This window comes from Fragaria vesca, linkage group LG7 (assembly GCF_000184155.1).
Source record: "Fragaria vesca subsp. vesca linkage group LG7, FraVesHawaii_1.0, whole genome shotgun sequence".
Taxonomy (NCBI): domain Eukaryota; kingdom Viridiplantae; phylum Streptophyta; class Magnoliopsida; order Rosales; family Rosaceae; genus Fragaria; species Fragaria vesca.
In genome coordinates this window covers 22,170,156-22,187,267 of record NC_020497.1, presented here as the reverse complement: position 1 = coordinate 22,187,267, position 17,112 = coordinate 22,170,156, and the positions used below count along the sequence as shown (strand labels likewise).

Below are 17,112 nucleotides of genomic sequence, written 5' to 3'. Positions count from 1 at the left end.
TACGATCAAGGTTCTAGTTTTTCTCCCACAGGGTTTTTGTGACTTGACGAGGTTTTTGACGAGGCAACAGATCAGCATCATCGGCATATCAGCGCGCGGCACAAGGGGGGTGTTCTAGGATATTCTCTATGTGTGCCTTGGCCTTATGCCAATAGGATATGTAGTTAGACTAGATCTATGTATTTATATCCTTACCATATTGGTATTGTGTAATTCCCTATATAAAGGGCTCCTATCAATGAATAAGATGATTCTCTTGCTATCTCTTTGTCTCTACACTTTATTCTTCATCAATAACGACATTATGGTTAAGAAAAACCAGGATGAGTATGTCCTACGTTGTTGATAGTCTTATTCAAATCTTTTTTTTTCGATGATTAGTCTTCTTCAAAATCTTGGTTCATGCACATTAAAAAGTTTTACATGTGTGATGGTGATCTTGTTGGATCTTCAAACGTGAAAGTTTGTTATTTAAATCTCATATCTTGACCTCGTGGAAATCAAAATATAAAAGTTTGTTGCAGGCTTGCAGCCCCTTCTATGCTCCACACACGGTTGAAAACATTGCACCTCCTCCAATCTCATTCCTCTTGTGTGTTAACATTTGTACAATGACAAAAATTTGTTAGCACCCAAGTGTATATAAGTGGGACAAAATACAAATCCCCATACAATACAATACTAATATACAATACCCATCTCTCCCTTCATTAAAAGGACTCCAGGCTCATTCTAGCTGCCTAGCACACCATTTTGGTACACATTGTATATGCAGAACAAAATTGCTCACAAAACCCATTTGATTCATTTATCTCTACCACCTAATCTACCACAATATTCAAATTTAGTTATGAGTTCTTGTATGCTTTGATTCTCCTATCAATCTCCTTCTCCAGCTCTTCCAGTCCTCCCACTTCTTCAACCTCCTGCATGATCACCCAGAAAACAAATATATGATTAGTTTAGTTTAAACTATATACAATTTAGAGGAAGACAGAGACAAATTTGATCAGATTATTGGGTATTAAAGAATAGAGTCAATAGACAAACCTGAGGACCAAGAAACAGACCATATGGAACACCCTTGAATTTCTCTGAGTGGTGGAGCTGAGGCCAAAACATCAGAATCAAAACACAATCTTTGACAGATTCAGTTTAAGCAGAAAATCATAGTTTAAATAGTCACACCAAAATATAAAAACAAAAACAAAAACAAATCAAAAATTGTTTTCTGGTGCAATAATAAAAGGGAATTTGAGTGTATGGTTCTGTTTCATTTGTATGGTATGTGATATGAGAGATTTCTCTATACCTGATGAGCTGCAGCAACCTTTCTGAAATAGGGCACGTTGGCGATAGGCCCCACGGGGAATCTTTTATGAACTAGACCATCGTGGACGAACATGTACGCCATTCCAAACACTGTAATTCCAAGACCCTGTTTTTCCATTCATACCAAGTCAAATTGTAATAGTAATAAGAAATTGAGGAACAAGAACTATAATTTATAATCCCCAGAAGTTAATTATAGTTAAAATCCATTAATCAAGGAACAAAATCAGATTTGGAAGAAGCAAAGATGACTCACAGCACCAAAACAAAGGCCAGGGACATAGCCTTTGTGGAAGAAGCCATAGTTGAGCAAAGCTATAGCTGGAACTGCGTTGATGATAGCAAACACATCGTTGAGCTCAAATGGGCCTTCTCTAGGCTTGTGGTGGGACTGTAATACATCATAAATTTCTCAGTCAACATCAAAATACTATTTGGTTGCAGAATTCAAGACTCAATCTTTGCTGGTTTCCAATAAACAAAGTTTGAAGCAAACCTCATGCATATGCCATAGTGAGGCATGCCATAGAGCTTTGTGCGCCCATCTTGCCCAAAATTCCATCCCCACCTAAAAAACATAGAAAAAATCCAGAAAACATGAGCTAAATTTGGTAAGGTTTCACCAAATTAGGAGTAAATTAGTGAGCTTGTTACTTACAGCAGCTCCAACTGAGAGAGCAAATGTACCGAACATTTCAGACACAGGCACATTCCCACCCTGCACCAAAAATTAAGCACCCAATTCAATAACCAAAACAGAGAGAAAGTGAAAAAGAAGAAGAAGAAATTAAGTAACTAAGTACCTCCATTTGCCAGTAAAATCTGTAGTAAACGGCCATGACAGCCATGGAAGTGATACCAAAGCTAGACATCACAGCCGCAACAAGATAAGTGAACCTCTCGGATTTCTTCTTGGCCAATCGCTCTGCGCCACGTAGGGAGGGAATCACAATAGGGATCTCGGAACTGGGACTACTCTCTTGTGGTATTTCATCGGAAGTGTCGACTTCGGTGGTATTACGTTTTTGGTCTTCCATGACAACGTAGACAGTTAGGCAGAGTTTTCGGCGAGTCCTATGTAAGAGGGTTGTGTTTTTTTGGCGGGAGGGAGAGAAGAAGACTGTGGGGTTGGGTTTGGGGAGGAGGTAGGAGGAGGATTGGATGAGGCGGAAGGCGGTGGGGGTTGTGGCGGCGAAGAGTCCGACTGCCATAGAAGTGGGTTTTTATTTTGTGGTGTGGAATCAGAGAGAGATGGGTTCTAGAGGAGTCGTGAGGGGAATTGAAGGAATGGAGTGAAGAGACACCACAGGTTGTGTCTGACAAAGAAGACGAGGGAGTGTGAGGATTGTTTGGAATTTGTGAATGCGAGTGAGCATTTGGGAGGTATAAGAAGCGAAGTGGGGGTTAATATAGTGTGTGGAGGGGTCAGGCGAACTGGGAAACAAAGGGGCTTGGTTTTGGACTGAATTACTAGAACGCCACTTGCTTGGCTAAAAGCAAGAATTAGATGAATCACAGCAAACATGCAGTGGTTATTACATATTTAGGTGTGATATCCAACTTAGGTTTGAACTCTGAAGTTATTAAAGTAACCGGATACTGAAACATCTTACATGTGTCAAGAGATTAATTTGAATTTTTAGTCTTACCTAAGTCAAACTAGTAACGAGTTTAACTCGATTTATATGTATACATATTTTATCCTATATTGAAAGTGAAGGATATACATTGATTTTTACTTTTTTTGGTTGTGATATACATTGATTTTTATAGTATCTGATTTTATTAACGTGTCTACATAACATCATCGTAGCAAAATAGAAAAAAGAAAAATTTATACCTTGTGACTTGTGCTCATTTATTTTTTACTTACGTCACATACAGTCAGACACTATATAGATTAATAGATAAAATTAGTGATGCTAAGATTCAGTGATACCATATGGATCACTGAGATTATAAGACATATACACAGGTACATAATCATCTTAAACATGAAGATTTATAAACTAATATGTGTATACAGGAATCTTGGAAGTATCGGACTTCGGGTAAAATTCGATAGGAATGGTATGTGCCGTAATTATTGAAGCATATAAGGGCCAAAGCAGAGTACAATAAAACGACAGTTGTCATGAAGCGATTAAGAAATGAGAGGTGCATGACCCGCCGAAGGATTGCGAAGGAGGACGACAGCCAATCACATCGCGCGTTTGATTAAGACGAAATTCGGAACTTGGCTTTGGCTTTTCTTTTACAACTTAATTAGCTCCGGTAGAAAGCCACGTAGCACTTTACGGCTTCACTAATCACTCCACACCTTTCCGCCGGATGCGACGTTACTTCCATTGTCGTTTTCCTACAGGTACTTGGTCTCGACGTTAGTCTCCGTATGTACGCCTCGTGGCTTGGTACTAGTCGTCTGTGTTGACACGTGGAAGCATGTGGGACTCCACGTGTTGAACCCGAGTCAACTTAGGGTCATGGATTGTTACTGTTTCAATTTGGGCTTGGGCTAATATTCGTAGATGTATAAAGTTGGGCATACCAAGTGTCGACGACTAGCAAGGCCAGTCATCCCTGTGTCGTGCACCTATGAGTCATGTCAATCGGCGGTGCACCTGTAAAAGGATCCAGGCAATTAGTTTCCTTATGCCTTACGGGTTTAATCACTCATTGGCTCGCACACATGTCAGAACATGGAGCATGCAAGCCGTTGCTGCCTACCATGATCACGATCGCGTTGACGACGTCTCCATGGACATATAAACAGTCCCGGGCTTAACTAGAATGCTCGTTACTCTCAACCTTCCAAAATAAAGTGGTTGTGCAGTACAAATTAAATGACAATCTAAGTCTAACTTAATTATTTGTCTAACTTAATTCATACAGAAACTACACTAACATAGTTCCAAAACAATATTCATGTTACAGTAAATTGTAAGCATATGATGTATAGTTATCAGTCTTGTTGTAGCTATGGCGTACAATTTTCATGCAAATGAACAAGTGCATATGACAGTGTACTCAAGGCTGCCTTCAACTTACAAACAGAACATAACAAAGAGACTAAGGCCTACGTGACCTTAATGCCACGGATCAAGAACATTAAATTAGCACAAAACTTGTAGCAACAAGGCCATTTCTTCTATAAAAGAATCCCAACTCTTGCATACTTCAGCACACACAATTTCCCACCAAGAGTTCACAAAAGCTTCTCAATCCATTGCTTTACATGGCTTCAGTTTCTGCAGCAGCATTGCTATCTTTAGCAACACTGCTACTTCTGGCAGTTGGTTCTAATGCAGGAGGTATCGCGATTTACTGGGGACAGAATGGAAATGAGGGCACATTAGCACAGACTTGTGCCTCAGGGAACTACCAATTTGTGAACATAGCTTTCCTCTCATCGTTTGGCAATGGCCGGACCCCTACCTTAAACCTGGCGGGTCACTGTGATCCGTCTAGCAATACATGCACCAAGTTCAGCTCGCAGATCAAGTCGTGCCAAGCCGAAGGCATCAAGGTCATATTGTCTATTGGGGGAGGCTGGGGAGGACAATACTCTCTAGCTTCATCAGAAGATGCCCGCCAAGTTGGTGCTTATTTGTGGAACAACTTCTTGGGAGGACACTCCACTTCAAGGCCATTAGGAGATGCTGTTTTGGATGGAGTTGATTTCGACATTGAAGGAGGGAATGATCAGTACTGGGATGACCTTGCTAGGTACCTTTCGGCGCATAGCAAGAAGGGCGGCAAGAAAGTTTACTTGACTGCTGCTCCACAGTGTCCCTTTCCTGATGCTAATATTGGAAATGCACTTAAGACAGGCCTATTTGACAATGTTTGGGTTCAATTCTACAACAACCCTCCTTGTCAGTACACTTCTGGTAATGTCACCAATCTCGAAGATGCTTGGAAGCAATGGACTTCAGCCATTCCTGCACAGCAGATCTTCTTAGGACTCCCTGCGGCGCCTGAAGCTGCTGGTAGCGGATTCATTCCTGCTGCTGCGCTCACTACAACAGTCCTTCCGGGGATCAAAACTTCAGATAAATATGGCGGTGTCATGCTTTGGTCCAAGTATTATGATGATCTTGATGGATACAGCTCCTCAATCAAGAATCATGTCTAGAATGTAAGCTAAAAATTAAGGATCCTTGTGTATGTAACTGAAAATCCTTTATCGAGTTTATGTATGAAATATATTTATAAAAGATGAACTTTGATGAGTTTTATTTGTGAAAGATGTACATCTGTTTCTACTGTCTGGGGTTGAAATAATCAACTACATGTAGCTTAAGATGAATGGTGGGTGTTCATGGTGATTGAGCTGAAGTTTTTTTGGATACATGGGGGCCAATGGCCCAAACAAAGAAACAACAGAAAGACTAAGTAGCAGAAGCTACATTCCTAACTCTTTATCTTCATAACTCTTTATTCGCTATTTAAAACGAGGAAAAACAAACTTGCAGATAATACTTACCAATTGACATAGAAGATTGAGTCTGTACTCGAAAAATGTTCTAGCTAGGAACTAATGGCCAGGTATATATGAGTAATATAACTTGTTTCAGATTGACCAAATTATAACTTTATAAACCAAGAACGCTCTCATTGAGTTGCTTGATAGGTTTTAGTTGGATTTCAATTCTGTTCCTCATAGCTCGTAGGGGGATTTAATGGAGCTTCCTATTCTTGCAGAAGCTTTCTTGTAGGCGAAGATGACGAGCAGTCTCTATATCTCATAAGCCATTGATCCTACACATGGACAATGAAATATAAAAAACAGCAGCATGAGAGAATAACATAGAATGTAAATGCAAATGGAGAGGAGACAAAGCTGTAGATCTTACACTGTCCATTAGCAAGTCCAGGGGTTCGAGCATGCTCAAGCATGTGAAGAACTTCTCCCATTCTCGGCCTAACTTCTAAATCAGGATCAACGCAACGAAGAGCAACCAGAAGAAGCCTTTTGAGTTCTTTTGAATATGGCTTCTCTGGCAATTTAGGATCAACTACATAAGCAGTTGTTTGACTAGCAACCATGGACTTTAACCAGTCTATCAGATATGGCTGCAAACGATCAGGAGTCACATTACGCGTTGTTTTAGAGTTCGAATAACATAATCACCTAAAATGGTTCAAAATTATGAGTTCATACTTGGCATTGAGTACGATCAATAGGACTCCTGCCACAAATTATCTCCATAAGAAGTATTCCGAAGCTATAAACATCCGACTTCTCATCAAAATCACCAGTGGCAAAATATTCTGGGGCAACATAACTGGACATTCATGCAATTTAAGAATGAGAAACAAATTAGTATGATATGTTCGAACAGCGAAATGATCAAACATATATGTTTTACTTGGGAGCAAAGAACTGACCCTAACGATTCCATTATAGTGATTCCCCACGCCGGACTGTATAGCTTAGCAAGGCCAAAATCAGAAAGCTTAGGTTCCCACTGTTGATCAAGCAGTACATTGCTAGATATTAGGGTCATATGGAAAATGTTTGGTTCAATATCCTCATGAAGGTAGGCCAATCTGCAGAAACATATACATTTCACTTCAGAGTCTCCGAGTTAGAATTCGTCATCTATGCAACAAAACTATAGAAATGAGATCTCACCCTTTTGCTATTCCTTGGATTATTTTCATCCGGATGTCCCATGTTAGAGGGCTGACATTTAGTGGACATTCATGAAGCCAATAGTGCAGACTTTTGTTATCTACATACTCATTCACAAGCAATCTAGCATCAAAGAAAATTGAATTAGGCCTTTGATCATCTAATCAGAATGAGCTACACAACATGAAAATCGATACCTGTAAGCTCTTTCGATTCTGTATCCGAGCAGTTTGACAAGATTTTTGTGCCTCACATGCCCAATAGCCTCCATTTCTGCTATGAAATCATCCTCATGGCAACTGTTTTAAATCAGATACATATCTAGCACATCACAAATTTACGATGCATCTACCAAAATAGAGTGAGTGAATAAATAGGTACCTGTCACTCACAAGCCTCTTCACTGCAACTCGAGTATTATTAAACAGAACGCCATGATAAACAATGCCATAGTCTCCATTGCCAATCAGATTATCTTTACCAAACCCATTTGTTGCTGCCTCAAGTTCCCTTAAAGTAAACTTGTCACCTCTCCACACATCTTTAACCACTGGAATGTACCTAGATTGCAATACATTCACCTTAGCACTAGTTGGGGTCATCCCACTGGCACCAGTACAGGACAGCTGATCAGAGAACACAGTATGCCTCTCCTTCCCAATGTTCATCTCAATTTCGGACATGTTAAGCGAAAGTAGCCTCCGATTGAGGGATGAGTGGCCATAGGGATTGTGAGGGACTTTAGAAGCAATGGGAGTTTGTACACACAAATCAGTGTCGTAGGATTTTCGGCCTCGCAGGTACTTGATGATGTAGATCACCAAGACAATGACAATCACCAGAAGGGTGAATAGAACAATCAAGGTCACAATCAAAACCCATAGCTTGGCACCAAGCAACAAGGTTGGGTTCATGAGCTTCTGCTTAAGAGAAAATGCAATGGAAGACAAGGTTTGAATGAGATGAACAAGCTTATCAGAGAGAAGAGTCATGATTCATTTGGGTCTTTCAGCGGAAACAGCTATAACAGTGGGATAGCAGAAAGCGCCATCAGTTTGGTAAAGTTCAAATCTTTTTGAAGTAAACTAACTAACGAGCGAAAGCAGCGGGAAATATCAGCAAGGATTTAGTGTTGAATCCCCTTTTGCAACAACTCAATCCAACAGTCATCTGCCACTTCAAAAATAGCCACATCTTTTTTCTTTTTTCTTTTCTAGAACCTCTAATCTTATAAATTGCAAGCAGATTTGCATTTGTTAAAGCACAAATGTGTGACAGAAAGAGCTTAAATTTCTATACTTAAAATGTCACTTGGACTCGTATGTAAACAGAAAAAATTTCTAGCAACTTCCAAATTTTTCATTTACTAGCCATTTTAGAGGTTTCTATTTCTCGGTTTTTGGTAACATAAAACTTACAAAGCAGTTTTCCAACTGATCTATGGCCTTTCTCTGTGTAAAAAAGTTCAAATGAATTTGGATGTATGTCCTCCAAAGCCTTGCAATGCAGTGTGTAGATGTTCAGTACTTCACTCAATAGCAAACACATGGCTTCAACGAAAGAATGTCTGCCGCAGGCATAGCTGCTTGATGGCTCCGTCCTTGAACTGTTTCTTTATTGGACGCAGCTTGATCTCATAAAGCTTTGGCCATAGTTTGCCAGTCACTGCAAACACATGGATTAAAAGTTAGTTTTTGGTTCGCCATCAGTACATCGTGAATCATATACATCAAAGATACCAAAGTTAAGCCTTACCAAAGATACGGTTGGTGTTGCTATCCCATGCAATGCCATTTAGCACATCTATAGCCTGTAACAGATTAGGTTCATATAAGAAATTGATAGTTTTGCTTCAACCTTCAAGGATCTATAGACACTGCATTGTATGTTTGTATATAAAATAGGCAGTAAAGACAACACAAGATAACACATTGGTTTTGGTTCAAGGGCTTACATGATTCCCAGCAGCTACTAAGCCCTCCCTACAAGGCACAAAATCAAATATGTCACCTAACGAAATTCCCCAGAAACTTAAAGAGAATGTGATACACGTCGTGATCAGAGAAAGACATTTACGTAGAATTTAAATAAGGAAATAGGACTTGAATGGGAGAACCTTAAATTTGGAAGGAGAATCCATCCAAGCACTCTACCATCGTCTTGCGAGATTCTAGCAATGCAGTCTGTCTACACAGTGAGAGTATATAACTTTCAGAAACCAATCCAATACAAAGCACTTTATCAGGTAATTTCATGTGATGTTTCTAGCAGCAATCGAAACAGCTAGAAGCATTTGATATGGATTTATCAGGCAATGTGAAATGAGTGACCTGATAAACATTTGCCCAAACTTCGCCTTTTATAAACTCCAACTCATTGAGGTTGTGCACTTCATGATCTTTGTATTTGACTACGTGCTTGTCTATAACTGCATGGAACATGACAACCATTTCAAAAACACTAATTCCCAACAAACTGACATGCATTGGAGGAGAAAATTAGGTCATCGGATTCAGGTAAAGAGAAAACTCACTATCACATATACAGCAGAAACATGAATATAAAGGATATGGGACAAATAACATTTATAATTCTATATAAAGAACCTGAAAATAGAACATAGTGGAAATGAAATACAAACAGAAACACATCACAAACATACACACAACAGAGGAGCGTCATATGGAAAAGGAACCTTTCAATGTTTGAGGGTCAATCTTGTACAACATGGACGTGCCATCACTCCCAAATAGCACTTTTCCATCAGTGGCCAATCCCCAACCATCTTTCATTTGATGAGTGAACTTTTCAGACTGTATTTTTAACAAAAAAAGAAGCAAGTTAATATGGATCAGTAACCACATTTCGTTGAAATTTCTATTCTCAATTTAGGCTCAATTCTGAGAAGAAAATAATGAATCTGATAAATTTTAGCATGAGCACAAAATTGATGTTCAAGCACTGAAACCTACGATTTCAAAGAAACCTACGATTTCAAAGAAACCTACGATTTCAAAGAATGCAAAAGAGCCATATAATTATACTATTTAAACTTGACTGCAACACTCTTGCCATTTCTTGCACATCAGCTTAAGGGAAAACAATACAGTACAATATACATAAATTGATTTTGAAAGCAGTAAAGGAAAAGCACAAACTTTGCTGAAATCATTTCGGTCATATTTGAAACCAATTTGCGTCAACCAAGTTACTTGGAATAGCCTACAAAAGAACATGCAAATGACTCCATTAGCATTTTCGAGACTATTTAGATGGCAATGATATCATCAACATGATATCCAGGATCAGCTTTTATCTAACCGTTAACTAAATCAACAGAAAAGCATAAGCAAACATATTTTCCTTACTTTTCACCGAGAAGAGTTAATCCCTCCCCAAAATATTTAGAATCCATCTCCTGAAGAACCTCAACCTGTACACACGAAAACCATCATCCATTCAGACCCAAAACAATCAAAATTTGTGTACTTTCACTACCAACACAGTTAAATAATCCAGAAGCCCGCTAGACACATGAACTCTTATAACTATATCCTTCAAATTGGTTCTCCTTCGAAACATATATATAGTACACATTGAACTCGCTAGTTAGGTAATTACACATCGAAAAGATTACACATACAACTACTTGAAAGCAGGAATCATACATATACGAAACCGACAAGGAAGAAGAGCAAAAACACACCTTGCCTGTTTGAATATCCACCTTGCGCACTGTTGACTGAAAAACAAACACAAACCAAAGTATAAGAATTGAACCAAAGACACAATGTAGCGATCAAAAATGCTTAAAGCGAAGAGCGAAAAAGAAAACTCACCCTGCCATAAAGCCCAGTGGACTCAAACAGGCTCCCATTTCCGGCATAAAGAAGCCCCTGACAATACAAAAAAACACCCAGTAAATTCTAAATCTTAATAACAAAACCGACACAATGTGAATGTGAACTTGAAGACTTGAAATTTTGAGTCACGGAGATCTCACCTGAGTGAAGGCATTGGGGTCATGAGGGAACTGATTAACGACCTGAATGGAGTAAACTGCGTTAAACGCGGCGTCGTTCCCGGGTGAGCTCCACGTGTTGGAGGAGACGCTGAAGAGAGCGAGAGCGGCGAGGATGAGAAACATGAGGAGAATGAGAGAGGTGGTTTTGTAGGACTTGGAGGAAGTAGGACGGCCGGGAGCCATGGGAGTGTGGGGTTTGGGGTTTGAGGGTCGCTTATTGGGCCTGTGGCGAAGTGATCGGGTGGGCATGGTGCTGTGGAGTCATGGGTCGGTCAGTGTTTGGGGGCTTTGCAGGGTGGCAGTGGCGCTAAGCCGCTGGGTAGTGGGAGGTTCGTGGTTGACTTTGGACCGTTTTGGAGTTGCCAAATATGTGTGTGGAGCAAGTATTTACGTTAATGTATTTGCTTTTTATTTTGGGGGAAAATTGGAAAGTAACTTATTTTGTATGATATATAGTTTCTTTTTTATAGCATGTGATCATGTATTGTATAAAGGATGAAGGTGATCATCTCTTATGGATGTTTCTGTATAAGTAATATGTGTTTTTTATTTTTTAAGTCAAAAATATGATTGTAGGTATATACAAAATTTAATATATTTGCATATTATAAATTTTAAGAAATGTGTAACATTCTTACCTCTCGTATGACACACAACGAATTAAAAATAAATGACTGAATGTAAATATACAAAACATATTTCATGACGAAAAAAAACATACGCACACACGAGCGCGGCCCTTCCTCGAGAATCTAATTCAGATTTTTAGTTTAAAATGTCAAATTTTAGTTGTATTAGAGGTTTACGTGTTCTGTAACATTTTCTTTTGTTATCGAAAACTCGAAAAGAAAAAGAAAGAAAATTAAGTCGCAAAATGTAAAAATGTACATTATTGGGCCACATTTAAATGAACTGCTATTGGGCCATGGATGTAGTATACACACGGGTGATACAACCATTTGGGCTTAAGACCCGTTTGTAGCTACCGGACTATTCGTTTCTCCTCAACTGCGTCAACACGTAACGCCTTTAATGCCGAGTGTCACGAACATTCCAGACCGCCTTGACGATCCAATCACCAGCCAGAACCTTCTCGACTCACCTCCAATACGACACCGTTTACCAAAAACCGCGGGAAAAAAAAAAAGAATCACGAGAAAATAGTGGAAGAGTCCAGAACCACACTCCTGGCCTTGGTTTCCTCTTCCCCTATTTAAACGCCCTCACCAGCTTTCGTCTCTCAATCAGAATCGAAATCTCTCTGCAAAAGCAAAACCTAATCCCAATTTCAAAGCGCTCTACGAATATCGCTCTCTAAATCTCTCTAAGCAAAAGCTTTAGATTCTTGATCCAATGGCGGATGTTCAAATGGGTGACGCTGAGACCTTCGCGTTCCAGGCCGAGATCAACCAGCTTCTGAGCTTGATCATCAATACGTTCTACAGCAACAAGGAGATTTTCCTTCGCGAGCTCATCAGCAATTCATCAGATGTAAGTGTTCAATTTCATTAAACTGCGGCGATTTTAGTTTGGTGGATTGAAAATGAGGAGTGTTGGATTTGATTAGGATTATTTCCGAGACTGATTTTGATTTTGGTGTTGTGATGTGTTTAGGCTTTGGATAAGATTAGATTTGAGAGTCTGACGGATAAGAGCAAGCTGGATGCTCAGCCGGAGCTCTTCATCAGGCTCGTTCCGGATAAGACCAACAATACTCTCTCCATTATTGATAGCGGAATCGGCATGACCAAAGCAGGTAATTTTAAATTGTTTTGATTTCTTTTTTTGTGTGAGTTCTTGTTTGGTTTGAGAGAAAATGCATGATGAGATTAGATGTCATGATTAGATTATGTGATTGAAATTCATAGAGGGAGTAATGGTAAGGTGAAAATGTTGAAATTATTCGATTGATTAATGAATTTGAAGACTATAGACTATAGACTATAGCCTGGATTGGTTTTAATATGAAGAACTATGACCTGGACTGTTATATAGTGTCTTGCTCTTCGAATGTGTAATTCCTGTCTTTTCCGAGTATTTAATCATAATTTCCAGATGGAGAAGGAGTGAGTGTATCTAGTCTTTTGATGACTGTGTTAGGACTTTAGGAGTGAGGAGAAACTAGATTTTTGCTTAGCTGATATAGGAGTGTATCTGATAAATGAATTCAGGTCTAATATGTTTTTGTTTCTATGTATGTAGATTTGGTGAACAACTTGGGAACAATTGCAAGGTCTGGAACCAAGGAGTTTATGGAAGCATTGGCTTCTGGAGTGTCTGATGTGAGTATGATTGGACAGTTCGGTGTTGGTTTCTACTCGGCTTATCTTGTTGCAGAGAAGGTCATTGTGACAACAAAGCACAACGATGATGAGCAGTACATCTGGGAGTCTCAAGCTGGTGGTTCCTTCACCGTGACAAGGGATGTCAATGGTGAGCAGCTTGGAAGGGGAACAAAGATTACCCTCTTTCTCAAGGAGGACCAGGTAAACATCTGAAAACCGATTGAATTGTTCCTTCCGTTGCAATTTCATGTGATTGATGTTTTACTGATTATATTCTATGTGAATGAGCAGTTGGAATACTTGGAGGAGAGGAGGATCAAAGACCTTGTAAAGAAGCATTCGGAATTCATCAGCTACCCCATCTACTTGTGGACTGAGAAGACTACTGAAAAGGAGATTAGTGATGATGAAGAAGATGAACCCAAGAAGGAAGAGGAAGGAGATATTGAGGAAGTTGACGAGGAGAAAGATAAAGAAGGAAAGAAAAAGAAGAAGATCAAGGAAGTTTCTCACGAGTGGGAGCTCATAAACAAGCAGAAACCTATCTGGCTCCGCAAGCCTGAAGAGATAACCAAGGAGGAATATGCAGCATTCTATAAGAGCTTGACCAATGATTGGGAGGAGCACCTTGCCGTGAAGCATTTCTCTGTTGAAGGGCAGCTGGAATTCAAGGCCATCCTCTTTGTTCCAAAGAGAGCTCCATTTGACTTGTTTGACACCAGGAAGAAGATGAACAACATCAAGCTGTATGTCAGGAGGGTATTCATTATGGACAACTGTGAGGAGCTCATTCCGGAGTACCTTGGGTTTGTTAAGGGTGTTGTGGATTCTGATGACTTGCCGCTCAACATTTCTCGTGAGACTCTTCAACAGAACAAGATTCTGAAGGTGATCAGGAAGAACCTTGTGAAGAAGTGCATTGAGATGTTCAATGAGATAGCTGAGAACAAGGAGGATTACACCAAGTTTTATGAGGCATTCTCGAAGAACTTGAAGTTGGGTATTCATGAAGACAGCCAGAACAGGGCCAAATTGGCTGACCTTCTCCGTTACCACTCCACCAAGAGTGGCGAAGATCTCACCAGTTTGAAGGACTATGTAACTCGAATGAAGGAGGGACAGAAGGATATCTATTACATTACTGGTGAGAGCAAAAAGGCAGTGGAAAACTCACCATTCTTGGAGCGTCTGAAGAAGAAGGGATACGAAGTTCTTTTCATGGTGGATGCAATCGATGAATACGCTGTGGGACAGTTGAAGGAGTATGATGGGAAGAAGCTTGTATCTGCTACAAAGGAAGGTCTGAAGTTGGATGATGAGACTGAGGAAGAGAAGACGAAAAAAGAGGAGAAGAAAAAGTCTTTTGAGAACCTTTGCAAGACAATCAAAGACATCTTGGGTGACAGGGTTGAGAAGGTGGTTGTGTCTGATAGGATTGTCGACTCACCTTGCTGCTTGGTCACTGGTGAATATGGCTGGAGTGCAAACATGGAGAGAATTATGAAGGCGCAGGCATTGAGGGACAACAGCATGGGTGCTTATATGTCAAGCAAGAAGACAATGGAAATCAACCCTGACAATGGCATCATGGAGGAGCTGAGGAAGAGAGCTGAAGCTGACAAGAACGACAAGTCCGTGAAGGACCTTGTGCTGCTGCTGTTTGAGACAGCTCTCTTGACATCTGGATTCAGCCTTGATGAACCAAACACCTTCGCCTCGAGGATCCACAGGATGTTGAAGCTGGGGCTTAGCATAGAGGAAGATGAGACTGTTGAGGATGCTGACATGCCTGAGTTGGAGGATGCGGCTGAGGAGAGCAAAATGGAGGAGGTGGATTAAACTGCCTCTGACTTAGTGGAGATCTGAGCATGTGGATATTTTCTGTGTTGTTAGTAGTTGTCTTTCTATGTGTGTCGACAAGTTTTGGGGAGAAGCCCCAAAACCTTCTCTTTGTGTCAGTTAAAAAAGTGTTTCTCAGTACTAATATGTCATAATTCTGAACTCTTAAAAATATAGTATCATTTTGGTTCTCCGATATTTGTTTTCTTTGCCTTGATGAGTTTCTCTTTGTTTACGGTTGAAGTCCCTTTTTTTTTTAATTTCTTTTCAAACAAGCAAGAACAGTGGAATATTAAGCTACCAAGCTCTGAGACTTGGGAATAAGTGATGTGCACAATCATCGTTAATAATCAGGGATATAAAAATGTGATTTTGGGACAGGGACTAGTGTACATCCAAAACTGAAATGTGATTTTATTATCAAAAATATTTATCAACACATGAACGAACAATTACAACTTTCATTGGATACCCTAATGTATTTCTTTCTTCATCAAAAAAACTATTACAACTTTCCACACTTAGCTTTGTGGCTTGAAGACGCTTGCCTGCTTCTTGTTTTGTGCTTCAACTGTCGCAACTTCTTGTTCATCCTCATCTGCCTCTGATCATGTTTTGCTTCTTTATTGAGAGCTCTAATTTCATAAGGATCGATCTTAGGTTCTGGGCGCACTGTAAAATCCATTTGTGACGCTTCTGGCCTAATAACTTGCCGAGAAGATGATGTGGATTTTCTTTTCCTTGAAAACTCATCATTCAAGTCAAGATCACCATCTCTAAGCTGATCCATTCCCGAACTACTGCTGCTCACTGATGGCCTTCTCAAGGGAACCCTCTTCTCCTCCTCAACATTTCTCATGTCCTCAAACCTTATGCTTTTATTGAACAAAGGTCGACTCCATTTGTCAACCAATTCCCTAGCAAGTTTTCTGTTACAAGTTGTTTCTTCATCAAATTTTGAGAGAAACATAATGGCCTTTCCAAGCCCACTTTGCTTCAGTTGGTCTCTTCTATCATGCTGCTCTAGATCAAGAGGGTAATCCATCAGAATCTTCAAAATCGCTTCTCGAATGTCTATGTTTGGTAAACTTCCATCTGGAAGAGGTGCAAGCCAATTCTTGAGCAGAGTCAACACTCCATGATCCAAGAACTCTTGTTGAAGCTGCTTCTTTGAGAGGACCTCTGTGAGTAGTGACATCTTCTTCAGTTTATTAATGGCAGGTTTCCCTTGTCTGTTAAGCTCTGCATCCTCTTCAGCTGTAACCTCCAGTTCCGCCATGATATGCTCCACCTCCATTGCTATTTCCGCTGGACTTCTTTCGTTCTTCTTCTTTTTCTTACCCACCTTAAAGAGCGCATCGATTTCATTTTCCACAGCCTCTTCAGCGTGCGGAAGCACGCCAGTGTCGACTATTACTAAGTTGGCATCGTCGAGATTCGAGTCGCCGGCGCCAACAGTTTCCCACATCTCCATGACCTCGGCCTTAACAGAAGACGACTGCCCGGTGAGACTCGACCCCATTTTCTCCTTCTTCATTCTCTTAACCCTGCGCTGTTCCTCCTTCTCATAACTCCCCGGCATCAACTCATGATCGTCTTCGTAAGCCATGTTGCGGATGCGAGATGGCATTTCTACGAGAGAGCAAAGAGAGAGAGAGAGAGAGAGAGAGAAGTGCAGTGTTTGTTCTATGGGAGCCCTTTTAAAGAGAGCAAGGAGCAGGGGTCACTTCGTCCTCTGAGTAATAGGAATCCTAATTGGATTTGGAAATAACAGGGGTTACTTTTTGGAATCCTAATTCCAAGTCCGTATAAGATTGGGAAATAGTCATTTATAAAAGTGGGTTACTTTGTTAATAGGAATCCTAATTGGATGGGGAAATAATAGGGTTGGGAAATAGTCCCTTAAAAAATGGACAGCCTCCTACACTGAGCCACAGAAAGAAACTGTGAGTCGGAAAAAACATGGCAAAGAGAAAGTCGAGGTCGAGGCCGGC

The 17,112-nt window shown here is 40.2% G+C and overlaps 5 protein-coding genes and 1 pseudogene across 5 annotated transcripts; 2 read left to right on the top strand and 4 right to left on the bottom strand.

Annotated features, from left to right (window-relative positions):
* Window positions 1-559: 559 nt before the first annotated feature.
* On the bottom strand, window positions 560-2,701 carry LOC101308227 (beta-carotene 3-hydroxylase, chloroplastic-like). The gene is made up of 7 exons (XM_004308006.1): window positions 2,136-2,701; window positions 1,991-2,050; window positions 1,829-1,900; window positions 1,589-1,723; window positions 1,313-1,438; window positions 1,051-1,107; window positions 560-926 (listed from the first exon to the last, which is right to left on the bottom strand). Exons 1-7 carry the CDS (start codon window positions 2,541-2,543, stop codon window positions 849-851), a joined length of 936 nt encoding a protein of 311 aa, XP_004308054.1. The 5' UTR covers window positions 2,544-2,701; the 3' UTR covers window positions 560-848.
* A 1,847-nt stretch (window positions 2,702-4,548) lies between these two features.
* LOC101307935 (acidic endochitinase-like) lies at window positions 4,549-5,467 on the top strand. Its single transcript, XM_004308005.1, has one exon. It carries the CDS (start codon window positions 4,568-4,570, stop codon window positions 5,465-5,467), a length of 900 nt encoding a protein of 299 aa, XP_004308053.1. The 5' UTR covers window positions 4,549-4,567.
* Window positions 5,468-6,024: 557 nt separating this feature from the next.
* Window positions 6,025-7,962, bottom strand: LOC101305811 (probable serine/threonine-protein kinase At1g01540-like). The gene is made up of 7 exons (XM_004309132.1): window positions 7,352-7,962; window positions 7,168-7,269; window positions 6,971-7,093; window positions 6,724-6,885; window positions 6,497-6,620; window positions 6,142-6,408; window positions 6,025-6,093 (listed from the first exon to the last, which is right to left on the bottom strand). The coding sequence occupies exons 1-7, from the start codon at window positions 7,960-7,962 to the stop codon at window positions 6,025-6,027; spliced, it is 1,458 nt and encodes a 485-aa protein (XP_004309180.1).
* Window positions 7,963-8,248: 286 nt separating this feature from the next.
* On the bottom strand, window positions 8,249-11,349 carry LOC101307634 (glutaminyl-peptide cyclotransferase-like). Its single transcript, XM_004308004.1, has 11 exons — window positions 10,974-11,349; window positions 10,810-10,866; window positions 10,677-10,712; window positions 10,339-10,403; window positions 10,129-10,192; window positions 9,666-9,783; window positions 9,301-9,398; window positions 9,087-9,157; window positions 8,925-8,952; window positions 8,726-8,780; window positions 8,249-8,635 (listed from the first exon to the last, which is right to left on the bottom strand). The coding sequence occupies exons 1-11, from the start codon at window positions 11,241-11,243 to the stop codon at window positions 8,523-8,525; spliced, it is 975 nt and encodes a 324-aa protein (XP_004308052.1). The 5' UTR covers window positions 11,244-11,349; the 3' UTR covers window positions 8,249-8,522.
* Window positions 11,350-12,236: 887 nt separating this feature from the next.
* On the top strand, window positions 12,237-15,319 carry LOC101307345 (heat shock protein 83-like). The gene is made up of 4 exons (XM_004308003.1): window positions 12,237-12,485; window positions 12,609-12,750; window positions 13,197-13,480; window positions 13,571-15,319. Exons 1-4 carry the CDS (start codon window positions 12,348-12,350, stop codon window positions 15,116-15,118), a joined length of 2,112 nt encoding a protein of 703 aa, XP_004308051.1. The 5' UTR covers window positions 12,237-12,347; the 3' UTR covers window positions 15,119-15,319.
* A 219-nt stretch (window positions 15,320-15,538) lies between these two features.
* On the bottom strand, window positions 15,539-16,748 carry LOC101305524 (annotated as a pseudogene).
* Window positions 16,749-17,112: the final 364 nt, after the last annotated feature.